Source organism: Aulostomus chinensis, chromosome 17 (genome assembly GCF_037954235.1).
Source record: "Aulostomus chinensis isolate RoL2024-O1b breed Wild chromosome 17, RoL_Achi_v1.0, whole genome shotgun sequence".
Lineage (NCBI taxonomy): Eukaryota > Metazoa > Chordata > Actinopteri > Syngnathiformes > Aulostomidae > Aulostomus > Aulostomus chinensis.
The window spans coordinates 18765007-18778131 of record NC_141336.1 but is presented as its reverse complement, the minus strand read 5'-3'; the positions used below and the strand labels follow the sequence as shown (position 1 = coordinate 18778131).

Below are 13125 nucleotides of genomic sequence, written 5' to 3'. Positions count from 1 at the left end.
CTATACGAAAAGCGCTATATAAACAGGCGCACCGACTCAAGTCTTTCACATCACCATGGCGTCTCCCAGCAGTCTGACACCCTTCGCCCGTGCTCTGGTTCTTTCTAAGCAGCCACCGCTTGGAGTCTATCCTCCCAGAATCCCTTCCATTTTCTCGGGATGTGGAACTCAAGACAGGGAGTCGCGAGTCCTGGTCCTCTACACTGGAGGAACAATCGGGATGACGGAAAGTGACCACGGTAGTTATGCCTGCTGCTCATCAGTTCATCAGTCATGAAGCTGTTATTTTATTTTTATTTAATTACCGCTTATTAACCTGTAGTAACCTTGCCTGCGTTTGTGCAGGGTAACTGGACGCGGCATTCTGCTATAACTGACATTCTGCTATAAAATTGTTTAATCTCAATATTTCCGGTTGCCCAAGACTCTCTCTCTCTCTCTCTCCCTCTCTCTCTCTCTCTCTCTCTCTCTCTCTCTCAAAAACAAACGTATGATTTGCAGCACAAATCATAATTGTAAGACATTAAGTTAAAAAGACTTATGTCCCATCAGAATTGTAAAGTTAATTTGGGGGTGGGAAATATCGAGAGATATATGTTGTCAAGCTTTGATATTGCATCTCTGCTTCCTTTAACATTAAAAAGCATATGTATATGTATAAATCCATAGCTGAAAGTTCCAATATCACATCAGTGGTTGACGCATTAATTTCACAAGCTAAATTATGTTTTGGGCAATGAGCCCTCAGATGTGGGTACCGATAATAGGGAGCTAAAAAAAACCCTGATTCATCAGAGGAGATTGTTTTTGTAATGGTCTCTCAAATGTTTCGGAGGCAGGATATTTTACAGTATAAAAATGAACTTTATTGTCCAATATTCTGTCCATGCACTGAAATATTTTTTAATTATTACAAAATAATATCAACTTCGTATTGGCAAAACTTATTTATCAGACAGGTTATAAGCGACTCTGTCCACACAGGCAGTGATGGTCAACTACTGATTAAAAGATAGTGGACCTTAAGTGTGTGTGTGTGTGTGTGTGTGTGTGTGTGTGTGTGTGTGTGTGTGTGAGTGTGAGTGTGTGTGTGTGTGGGGGGGGGGGTTAAACTGTAAAGGAACTGTAAATGCAACATCATACTTTTCTCAATAGAGAAGTAACTGTTGACACAAGCCATGACGCAACATTGGTAGCCTGCAGAGAGTTCAAAAGTCCTCCATGTCTCATTTAAAAGCAAACGCAACATTTCTCTAAAGTCATTCATTAGTTTGACATGCTTTGATTACCTAAAGCAGACAAAGTTACAATTTGTAAGACAAAAATGTTGTTACAATGCCATTAAATATGCATTTAAATTCTATTTAAAAAAGGGGAAAAAATAGAGACCGGAAAATGACAATGATGTTCAGGAATTAAGAAACCATTTCTTATTTACCCTTCACTATTCAGCTGACAAACACTCGGCTCCATTTTCCAGCCTCTGAACACACATTTGTCACATTTATCATGTTTGGCAGCTGCATGTTCATTTATTTTAAACCAGATAAGTGAAACACTCACCTGTGAATCGCCTCTTCCTCCTTGAATGGCCAAGTCTGATGAGAGGTTATATTGAGTTGCGTTTGTGTGAATGTTACCGTGTGTACATGTACCCCAGTTCATGACAACAGGTTGGTAGGACACTCAGTCATTGGATTATACTTGCATTTACCACTAGAGTTCAGTCTGACACTGATGTGCAGTGTTCAGATGATCAGTCCATTGGAGGGAAAGTATAAAATGTGATGTTGCTGATGCTAATGCTAACACTGTTTCCCACAGGGCAAGTACCAGAGCCGAATGCCCTGTTGAAATACCTGAAAGGGCTGCCAATCTTCCATGATAAAGCGTACGCGGAGGCAACCCACCTTTCTGACCGCTATGGAGAGGACACCTGCGTCCTGCCGTAAGTTCACCCAGAAAAAAACCTGTGATGGCGTGGACAGGAAATGCATGTCAAGCGTGTCTAGTAGTGATAGAAGAAAAGACCTGTCTGTACACACGAATGCCACATATGACACCAGGGAGCAGGATGCTCCAGTGTCTTGCAGACTGAAACGTCACCCAGGAGTGGCTGCTGTTGGACTCCTGCACATTGCATCCAGGCTGATTTGTGTCTGGTGCATTTAGAGCTCATCTGATGGGCCAAACATTTCCTTCTGCCCAGTCCAAGGCAACAAAAGCGCAGGGTTGAAGCCATCAAGTATTAAGATCCAGGTTCTGGAGCAAAGAGGAAGTGACAAGCAAAACTGGGGATGACACAGATGTATTTCAGGAATTATCAATACCTGCCAATACCAATGTTGTGCTAATATTGTCACATCACTGATACTTGTTTATCACTGCAGTGACACCGTGTTGATATCACAAACACACACATACATGTGCGCACACACACACACACACACACACACACACACACACACACACACACACACACACACTCACATACACACAGGGTTTTCATAGTAATGAGGACCCTAACATTCACAAACTGTAATGTAACGACCCTAATCCTGACCTACACATAATTCCAGCCTTAACCCAAAACCTAAATCCCATCCCCCAGATTAACACTGAAGCTGAAGAAAGCAGAAATGTCTTGAATACAAAGCTTTTGAAAAACATAGCGAGACGTGCATGCTCTCAGATTAGTACACAAATTATGCCGGGGTATTCCGAGTCTATGCTAATCTCCAGCTATACTAAAGCAAGCAGCCTGGTGATTTCAATACTGCCATGAATAGTGTTCTTCATGTGACACTTCCAAGATCATCAGCAGCATATGTTTCATGGTCGTGTGTGGACTTGTGACTAATTAGTGGACCCCTGGTTGGGTGGACTGGGGCTCAAGTGCTGTTCCCCTGCTGTTCCATTCTGCTCGTATCCCCCTGCTATAAGGCTGGCCCATGGTAATGTGGGGAGCGTCCCACCCTGTCTCTTGAGGCTACAGGACTCCAGAATTAAAGTCATTAATATGGATAGACTCTAGAAACTCCCCCTCTCCACCAAACACACATACACACACACACACACACACACACACACACACACACACACACACTCACACACTTACAGACACAGACACTCATCTGTGCATTAACCCTGAGATTCACCAAAATATATCTAGACATCTACACAGCACAGCAATGACTTCACTGCTTTTCCATTAGGAAAAGAAAAAAATGCCTTACAGTAGACACAGGAGTCTGCTGCAGTAGCTCGAACACTACGGCTTCCCCTCTGCTATTCCTGAATTCATGCTTTCTGAAACAACGTCATGCTGCTGAAACAGAAAGCTCAGCTCAATAGTTTGTCCTGCTTCATAAACCCACTTAGTTTTATGGACTCGGTGAAGACAAATAATCTTTAATTGAACCGCATGTTTGTGTGTTTCGGAGTTAAAAACTGCATGCACAATGACTGCTGCCACTGATTTGCAATGTGAATATCATGAATGCAGCTGTGTATGTGGTAACTGAAACTCATAAAATTATCTTTGTCACTCAGGTTGAGCAAAGAGAAGATAAGGGTCGTCTACACTATCAAAGAGTACAACCCTTTGCTGGACTCTTCCAACATGACCCCTAAGGAATGGGCTAAAATTGGAAGTGATATTCAGGTATTTATCGCCGTTATACCACTGATAAAAACCCTGCATTGATCCAAAATATTCCTCATACTGGGTGGTATTAATTTCCAGGCAAACTACAAGAACTATGCTGGTTTTGTGGTCCTTCATGGCACCGACACCATGGCTTACACTGCCTCTGCCCTGTCCTTCATGTGTGAACACCTGGGCAAACCAGTAATTCTCACTGGCTCACAGGTAAGAGCTGCGGTCTTTTGATGCAAGCAAATATAAAGACTATGATCATTTTGTGAATAACAATAGTAATAATAATAATAATAATAGTTGCCACCCTCATGATGTCTTCAGGTGCCAATCTATCAGCTGAGGAATGATGCCAGAGACAACCTGCTGGGGGCGCTGCTCATCAGTGGGCAATATCTTATCCCAGAGGTGAGCACATGGAGATAAAACTCTGAATGCGCCTCACTAATATGATCCTGATAATAAGATAACATGTCATCACTGGCTTTCTTAATTAAGTGTATTTCATCCATCCATCCATCTATCGATTTTCTACCACTTATCCTGTTAAGGGATGAGTTCTGTTCAGGCAGGGTTCACCCTGGACAGGTTGCCAGTCCATCGCAGGGCCAACACATGTAGACAGACAACCATTCACACTCACAACCACTCACAACCACTCCGACGGAGTCCAGCCCCATGGGGGGGGGGGGGGGGGGGGGGGGGGCTAGAGCTTATCCCAGCTGCCTTTGGGCAAGAGGCAGGTTGTGGTTCAATCAATTAAATGATAGCAAACGATTTCTGTAACCTTACATGGGAATCATGGACACGTGGCATATTATACAAGGACAGGTGTTAGCGCTGATGACATGCAGAAAGTCATAAATGTAAAACCCATAAAATGTCTGTCCGATGACAGAGAGGTGTGTTTTGCAACACTGACCATTTATTACAACAAGATGAATTGTATTCATTTTACATAGCGACAAAGCACAAAGTTATCTGATTAGACTTGCGCAGACAGAGCAGGTGAGCCCATGTTTGGATGCTGTGTGCTCGATTTTCCTTTGAGTTTAACTCAAATGCGCTGTCAAAACGACATGAGGTCTGAATTTGAAACATTAAAAAGAAAATCTCTATTTGATAATAAAATTCAGAAATGTTCCATTCTACATCTAAGATGAAGACAGTCTTTTTCCTATCTTTTTATAAACATTCATGAAATTTACTTTGTGAGAATAGCTGATTAAAATATGCTTACACTCAAACATTTTAAATCAGTCAGATATTTGTCTTGTCCTTTTATGTAACTGAGTAAACAACAACAACAACACCTGTAGATACATTTTAATTATTAGATAAAATGAATAAAGTTTATTACTTAAATAGTTTTACAGTTTTTGTGAGAAGCTGAGTGGTGGAATTCAAAACTGCTGCCAGCTCGTGGCATGTGGCCATTTCAGCACGGGCTGCTACCATGATCAATATGGCGTCTCTTTCTCTCTCTCTCCAATCAGGTGTCCTTGTATTTCTACAACAAACTCTACCGAGGGAATCGTACGACAAAGGTGGATGCTGAGGATTTCTCTGCGTTCTCCTCTCCAAACCTGGTTCCTTTGGCCAAAACAGAAGGCGATATAGAAGGTGAGTCAGTTGTCTAATTGGTCTTTCAAATGTGTGGAAAAAAAAACTTGCCTTCAGGTTTCTCTCTCTCCCCCCCCCCCCCCCCCCTTCCAGTTGACTGGGACATCGTGTGGACGAAAACACCACCAGGCGTTTTTCAAGTCCAGCAGACGCTGAACCAGAATGTGGGTCTGCTGAGGCTGTTCCCAGCAATCACCACTGAAACTGTAAGTTGTACTAGGAATTCCATTTCCTGTTGTCCAGGTGGTTCAGCCCCAGAACCTGTCTGAAGTGGTCTGTGTCATTCTCACAGTCTATAGAGGCAACTTGTCTTTGCAACACATGGTCAAGGCCTGACCGATGCAGGATCTTAAGGGGTTCATGCTGGAAAAGATAAGATATTGATATATTGGCTGTAACACACTTTGAAATTTTACAATATGATCTGAAAATATAGTTAAGGCAGTATAATTTACATATTTTATCTTTTAACAATAAACATTTTTTCTCCAAAATTACATCAATGCACTGCAATAAGAAACATAACAAAGACAGACGGATGCACAGACAGACTGAGCCTGTCGTATGATTTACTGCAGCTTTTATTTTCTTAAATTGGAGCCCTCCTCCTGGACTCAATGGCACCAGGAGCGCACACCCTGACCTATGTTTGCTAACTGTGTTGGGCTAGGTGGTTAGCACAACCCAAAAATGGCTGGGACAAGTTAAATGCCAGCTTGGAAAACCTAGTACAAGCTAAACAGGCTAGGATGAGCTCAACACCAGGAAGCAAAAGCACTGCCCATGGACATGACTTAGATGCTGGCTAAGAAAGCAAACTGCTTGTTAGCACAAGCTAAACATGAGCCAGGACAAGCTAATTGTTAGTTAGCATAAACTGAAAGCCAGCTAGGAAAAGCTAAATGCTAGCCAGGTAGGTAGCAAAACGCAAATGTGCTTGCAATGTCATCTAAGTCTGGTCTAGAGATATATTTGTTGGTGTGGGATGGCTGAGGTCACTGATGACATTTTTAGCACATTTGAAGATCCAGTGGTTAAAAAAAAAAAACAGCTCAAAAGCTGTTGTTTTCTCTAACAGCAATAAAATATGGTTCACTTTAATTTTATTGTGCTATTACCCATCTTCTGTTACTTTCCTGGCCATGTAAACTGCCATCAAAGCTCAGCCCAGAGAAAGATGGGAAGGAGTTATGGGCCATGACCAATCACCCTCTAAAGAGGGGGGGTTGGCATAGGTAGTGTAACATTGAGCTGCACCTCCTCCTCCAGAGGCTGCCAGAAGAGTGACTTTACTGTCTCAATCTGCTCTCCCTGCCCAGCTCTGCTATCACGACTTTCTCAGGGCCTTTAACTGCCTTGATGAGGGCCAGTTTTGATTCAGCACAAGGCTCTCCTGTGTCCCCTGACTCTGCTGAACTATAGCTTCACTGGTAATCAGCATCCAGCATTTCTTGTCAAAGTGCTTATCGCATCAAAAATACCGACGAAACGCGGTACATTTAATGTCACCAGCCTCTCACATTTTACAGTAACTGCCTTGGTCTTGCCAAGTGACTTTATGCTAGCTAACACCTTCAGATTAATTGCTCTCCTTCCTGCTATTTCACTCATCTGCCATTCTAGTCATATTCCACGACTAATGATGTGGTGTTGGGGCTCCCAGTGCCAGCCAACCAGTGACTGAGATGCTGGTGGCGTAGACAGCACCAGATGGGCTTTTAGGAGAGTGGATGGTTTTGTGCATTGGGCAGCAGGAAAAATAACATGGAATGCCAATTCCTCACTCTTGATTCTCTACAGTAGTGCTGCCAGTTCAGCCGGCCTTAGATTGTGGTGGTTTCTAATGTTCTCATGTGTGTCCAGGTGAGGGCTTTCCTGCAGCCACCGTTGAAAGGTGTGGTCCTGGAGACTTATGGCGCTGGAAACGCCCCAGATAACCGCCCTGACCTGATTGCGGTGCTGAAGAAAGCCACTGACTCTGGCATGATCATCGTCAACTGCACTCAGTGTCTGAGGGGCACTGTGAGGGCATCTTACCACACAGGCTCGGTAGGTCATGTCCCTTCAACGTCTTTATTGTCGTTTTCCTTTTAATTTTGTAAATGACAAATATCCCAGTTGAAAATGTCCAGTACTCTGAAAGAGAAGAAATCAGATCAGTGGTCCCTCTGATTCCTCAGATCTTGGAAAAAGCAGGGCTGATATCTGGCGGTGACATGACTCCAGAAGCCTCACTTACGAAGCTGTGTTATGTGCTGGCCAAGACTGCCGATTTAAAAAAGCAGAAAGAAGTAGGTGACTACGTTCATGAGTGGCATTCCTCATAAACAACAACAAAAAAAAGATAGAAAATGTAGTTACAGTACCTTTGGGTGTGTGTTTGACATCTTCCAGATGATGGTTCAGAGCCTGCGAGGTGAGAGGACACCTGAATTACTGGGGACTAAGTGCAGTCTATGCGACAGTGGTTTCATTTATGACATCGCCAAGTCTCTGAAAATCAGCTGCAAAGAGGTGAGTGCATTGAGTCCTAATGGCTAAGACTGCCAATCACAACTTTGCCCTATAGCAGAGTGTCACTTATCCATGGTGTTGACAGGATATACAAGCTGTCCGGAATGCCCTGACTCCAGCACTGGCATGTGCTGCTGCCAAAAGTGGGGACTTGGATGCCTTAAGAGCCCTAAAAGATCTCGTAAGCAACCCTACAGCGCTCCGCCCACTTGTTAATCACCAGGTGACCTGTATAATGTGACCAATAATGTTGTGTTTTTCTTGTTTTCCTTTGGCGCAGGGCAGCAACCTGTCCCTGGGTGACTATGACCGACGTACACCCCTTCACATCGCTGCGTCTGAGGGTCACCTCCAAGTGGTGGAGTATCTGCTGAGTGTTGGGGTGACAGTCCATGCTAAAGATCGCAACGGAGACACAGCCCTGGCCAACGCTGTACGCTTCAAGTAAGACTCTCCTCATCTTTAATAATAATAGTATGTATAATATAATAATATATTACAACTTCTGGATCAATAAAGTTGGCAGACCAGGATTAAGCAAATGCAATGCAAAACATGTCTTAATAACTTATTATCCTACATTGAAAAATAGTGATTTATGGTTTTCCCACTCATATTCTGGGAAGACACCAAATGCTTGCTAATTGGAGGCAGAGCTCGGTGATGCGCCCCGACTATGTTCTGTTCTGCCCAGGTTAGAAAAAAACAAGTCTGTTTAGCAACCAATACGCTGCCTAACTGGCTCAAATATTGAATACCTGATCTTTGACAACCTCGCCCCATGCCCTTGTGAGCAGCAGAAGCTAGCATGAACATTAGTGGTGCTAACCTAACACAGCTAGAGTCAACACCTGCAAATAAATCCACATTGGTGAGAAGTCATTTCCATTGTACGTGGGCTGATGTGCATTTGTGGCTCATGAAGTTGAATAAATTTACTTCATGTTTTTGAATGCTTCCTCTTCAGCAGGCGAAAGTGTAACCTCTTAGTTGGCCGTCAGCGGATGTGCGCATCACGAGGTTGACGGTTTCAAAGGGGAGAGTTTGGGAACTACTGGTTTGTGAAGAACACCATGTAGGAAGGTGCAGGAACAACATGAAAACCTCCCCTGGATCATTCACAGCCACTGTTATACCTCTTCAAGATCTCATTAAATGACAGGGAGGGAGTCGAGGCTGTCAAAGGGGGTTTGGAACAGGGGAGCAACTGCTAATGGAGTTTAGAGGCCAGGCAATAATTACAAGTTAATGAGGCTAATAGTCACCTGACAATCTCGACAGTGTTTATTTTTACCAGAGCTGGGGGTTTTTTTGTGTGTGTTTTTTTTGAATGTTTGTCATTCCTTGACATTGCTCGAAAAGTCTATCTGGGAGAAGCTGTCTCAGTGCAACACTGAGCCTCAGGGTGAAATCGTTGTTTGTGTCTGTTGTCCTATTGAACGGTTGTCATTGCAAGTATCCACATGTTTCCTTTGGGGGGGGGGGGGCGGTTGGGCTTTGGAGCCCTACCACCTGTGGTTGATACACTTCCTTTGCAACATGCTAAGGCTTACAAGGCCTTTTCTAAATCTATTGAGTGAAATGACATGAAGTAACAGAACTGGAGTTTTAAGTTGCTGACCAGCATGTCTGCTCTTGCGGTGCACTTAAATCACTCAGTATGATGCCCATATAAGGCATGGCAACGAGCACGGAGAGAGAGGGGTTAAAGAACAATCACTGGGAGTGTCGTCTGAACCAGTCCTACCAGCCTGCTCCCAGTTTCACAGATGAAAGATACTGGCTTCTTTGCACTTGACAGGAAGTCCTTTTTTGATAGTCTGTGCGTCTGCATTCCTCTCAACAAGTGACCTTCGTTTTTACACAGAAAGCACAGCCCTCAGTTATTACCCCAGATACCTGGTGAACAATTTCACAGGCGAGTTTATTTCATGTCCCTGCAAATGTCACAGCGAGTGACTCTTGTGTGAGCGTTTCAGTGCGGGTGACAAGACTCTTGTTCCAACTTGCCACTGCCACACTTCCTCTTGAGACAACATTGAAGTTAAAACAACAATTTAAAAGTAAAACGATCACGTCTGAAATTATGGCGTGGAACAGTTCTATCACCAAGTAAAGAGTCATGTGTTCATGACTATGAATGAATCTTTTGGCTGATTGTAATTCATGGTAAAAAAGGAAATGTGACTTGTCGTCAAACTCAGGCACAAGGAAGTGGTGGAGCTGCTGATGAGGAGTGGAGCTCACTTGTCTGCAGATGAGTTGGAGAATGCAGGACTCGAACTGTGCAGGTGAGACATGCATATTTACAGTATAAATACATGTGTGTAGTCAGAACTGTGATGGTTGCTTAGCCATCCGCTGTAACCAATCCTACATAGTTAACACAGGGACAACCAGTCGCCCCACTCCAACACACACTGTAGGAATGTTCCCTGGCAGCATAGCGACTCTCTTCTGCATCTCTACTGTCTGTTCGTCGGGCTGTTTTTATCCATTTGAGACACTTGACACTTTAGTCATTTTTTTGTAATCAGAATTTTTTTTAAGCGGTATGATTTGCTTATGTCACTGATAAAGTAGGAACTGGTGATTCTAAAATATTTTATGCATCAAAGGAGGAAAACTGAGGCATGCCTCCTCCGCTGCCAGAGTTAGAAGGTCGGCAGAGGAGATGATCTCCTCATCTTCAAAAAGAGTGTCATTCATGATTGGAAAACTAGAAAATGTCATGTTACTGTTCTGACGTTGGATTATTTGCAAATAAACTCAATCTGCCTTCTATCTGTAGTACAAAACTGGTTCAGAAACATGTTGGACAGCAGCCTGCTCTTATTGATTTGTTTACTGGCCCAGTTTGTGAATCATGTGTACACAACCTGTACTTCACCTGCTGTCTGTTGGCCTGACGAGCAGCCAATGTGCAAATAATACACCTCTCTGGAACAGGACCCTTCACTATAATAACACTGTCATTTCCTGTGTGTCAGCCTGGCAGCCAGCGATGATGTGGACGGCCTGAAAATATGGAGCCTGGCTGAAGCAGATCTCAGTAAACCATTTTGTGATGGGCAGACCCTGCTTCAAGTGGTAGGCTCTTGCACAAACTCTTAAATTACATGGTTGGATTGTCAAGATCCGTTCTCATTCTCCTCTTCGCTTTGTTCCAGGCCGAGGCTGCCGGCAAAACTGAAGTGGTGCAGTTTTTGAAGGTAATTAGCATTTTAGCTACCGTATATCTCCAAACACCTACAGCAAGCCCATTCAAGCTCTGGCCTGCCAATCAACATATACCGTCCCGCTGATCAGTTTCTTTTTTAAAGATGTATTTGAATGGCTGCTGGAAATGAACGACTCCTCAAGATAGGGCTCTCTTCAAATTTAAAACCTAAAAAAACTCATTTGAGTAACAGACATTCATAGCGTTATAAATCCCCCCTAACAAGATTGCTCATGTAAGCTGGGTCCTTCTCCACCGATTTCTGAAGGACTCGACGAGTCGTTCGTTTACGGGAGCCGTTTAAAAGAGCAGCTCATGATTTACGCTCATGATTTATTTTAGTTTCTCTGGTAGTCGTAGATTATTTCTCTGCTCACTCTATTTTTATTGGATGAGAATGAGGAAAGGAAAACGAGGAAAGACGCATCTAAACTGCTTGGCTTTAATTTCATCTCTCTCTTTTTTTTTTTTTGTCTCTTCTCCAGACCAGTGGCAGAATCTAACTCACCGCTGAGCCGACGCTGCTCCAGCCTGCAGGAATTCTCCTCTGATCACATTTGCTTCCCTTCGAACCCTCCTAATCGCATTCTTCCGCAAAACTGCTCATCTCGCCCATGGATGGCACAACACTGTGACACCACTGGTTGCTGTCTAATCAAGTGCCTTTATTCATGAATATGCGCAACAGTAAGTTGTAAGTAAGAGAGTAAAGATGACCATTCAACTGTGATGGATAACAGCTAAATCTTTTGTATGTTAATACTGCAAACGGAATCTTGTAGTTTTTAAAGCCAATACCTCAAACATATCGTGAAATACGGGGTAAATTCAAAGATTTTACACTCTACGACAAGGAAATATTATTTTCATGAGTTTTTACTTCATAATCTGGGATGTTATCTATGCTTCGCACTCCCTCGCTTCCTGGGACCTCCAATCCTGAAGCCGAGACTTATTTTCCTCCCGTTCAAACAGTTGTTGCGAAAACTCACTCATCCGGCCTGTTTGTCTCTGTGATCGTCAGGCTGGAAGAGTGGCATATCTTCCACCATGCAATGGAACAATGAGAACGTGTCTGGTTCATGTGGTCGAAAAGAAAAAGAAAAGAAAAGAAATGAAATGTGATTAAGACTAAGAAAAATCTCTTTTTTAATTCACATTTATTTACCTCCATACATGTTTGTTTTTATCGGAGCAGGTAACATACCTTTACTATGAGGCAAATGTGTGTTGGTAAAATTTGATATGAATTTCTCTTGTTGTCATGTGGAAAAGGAAATTCAGGGAACGTGTAGTCTTACAAATGTATCGGTAAAAATGGATATTGATTAACTACTACTATTAATCACTGACAAAGGATTTATTGGCTTGTGTGTTTACCAGAGGATTTCATATGATTTAAAAGTTTTTTTTTTTTTTTAAAAACAAATGATTTACGAAACTTCCCTCCTGTTTCCACTGCTTATATTTGTGATGCTTGCAGAGTTGAATAAAAAAAAGAAAAAAAAGAAAAAATCCGTATGCTTGTGTGTGCATTCTTGTAAAAGTGATCTGATGTTCTGTTACACTTGTGGGAAATTCAACAAAAATAAATCTCTTTCTTTCGAAGCCAAGTCTCTCGTGATTGTTATCTTCTTGCTCTAAACCCTGAAACCTGCTCCTGGACTTGAGATCCCAGTAGGATTTCCCATTCGACACGCTCTTCTTTATGAATCAACTCTCGTCTACCTGATCGTTGGAGGTCATTTATATTTGTGTGCAGTGTTCCTTTGTGTTCTCTAAAGAAATGTGTTCTGAATAATAATTGGATTCATTGTGACTGCGCGGGGGCCGTCAGGAGAAATACATCAAAGCTCATCTATCACGAGTCTAACTGAGATTAAAATGAAGAGATGAACCAGAAATAAAACAGAATGAAGATAAAGATCCAGATGTCCGTGTGACTTCTCTATCTCTCGTCTTGAGGGCGGCTGCCCTGTTGTGCTCCTTGTTAGAGGAACCCAGCTCATCCGGTCGGACCAGCATGGACCTCATTCCTGCCTGAATGCGAGACTTGTATGAACCTAGCCCAAAAACACTATATAAAGAGCTCCAGCACTGCAGTCACCCA

The 13125-nt window shown here is 42.9% G+C and overlaps 1 protein-coding gene across 1 annotated transcript; it reads left to right on the top strand.

Annotated features, from left to right (window-relative positions):
- LOC147246618 (60 kDa lysophospholipase-like) lies at positions 1–12609 on the top strand. Its single transcript, XM_086183026.1, has 16 exons — positions 1–239; positions 1825–1948; positions 3553–3664; positions 3746–3871; positions 3983–4066; positions 5155–5281; positions 5375–5487; positions 7145–7330; positions 7462–7572; positions 7676–7795; positions 7881–7976; positions 8076–8239; positions 10000–10086; positions 10786–10885; positions 10966–11007; positions 11501–12609. Exons 1-16 carry the CDS (start codon positions 56–58, stop codon positions 11516–11518), a joined length of 1794 nt encoding a protein of 597 aa, XP_086039152.1. The 5' UTR covers positions 1–55; the 3' UTR covers positions 11519–12609.
- Positions 12610–13125: the final 516 nt, after the last annotated feature.

What these genes read in the sequence shown, in the direction of transcription:
- LOC147246618 (XM_086183026.1), top strand. Translation starts at nt 56, where the DNA reads ATGGCGTCTCCCAGCAGTCTGACACCCTTCGCCCGTGCTCTGGTTCTT. An exon ending in AACAGAAGGCGATATAGAAG is followed by an intron (nt 5,282 to 5,374) that starts GTGAGTCAGTTG and finishes CCCCCCTTCCAG; the next exon opens with TTGACTGGGACATCGTGTGG. An exon ending in CATCTTACCACACAGGCTCG is followed by an intron (nt 7,331 to 7,461) that starts GTAGGTCATGTC and finishes CTGATTCCTCAG; the next exon opens with ATCTTGGAAAAAGCAGGGCT.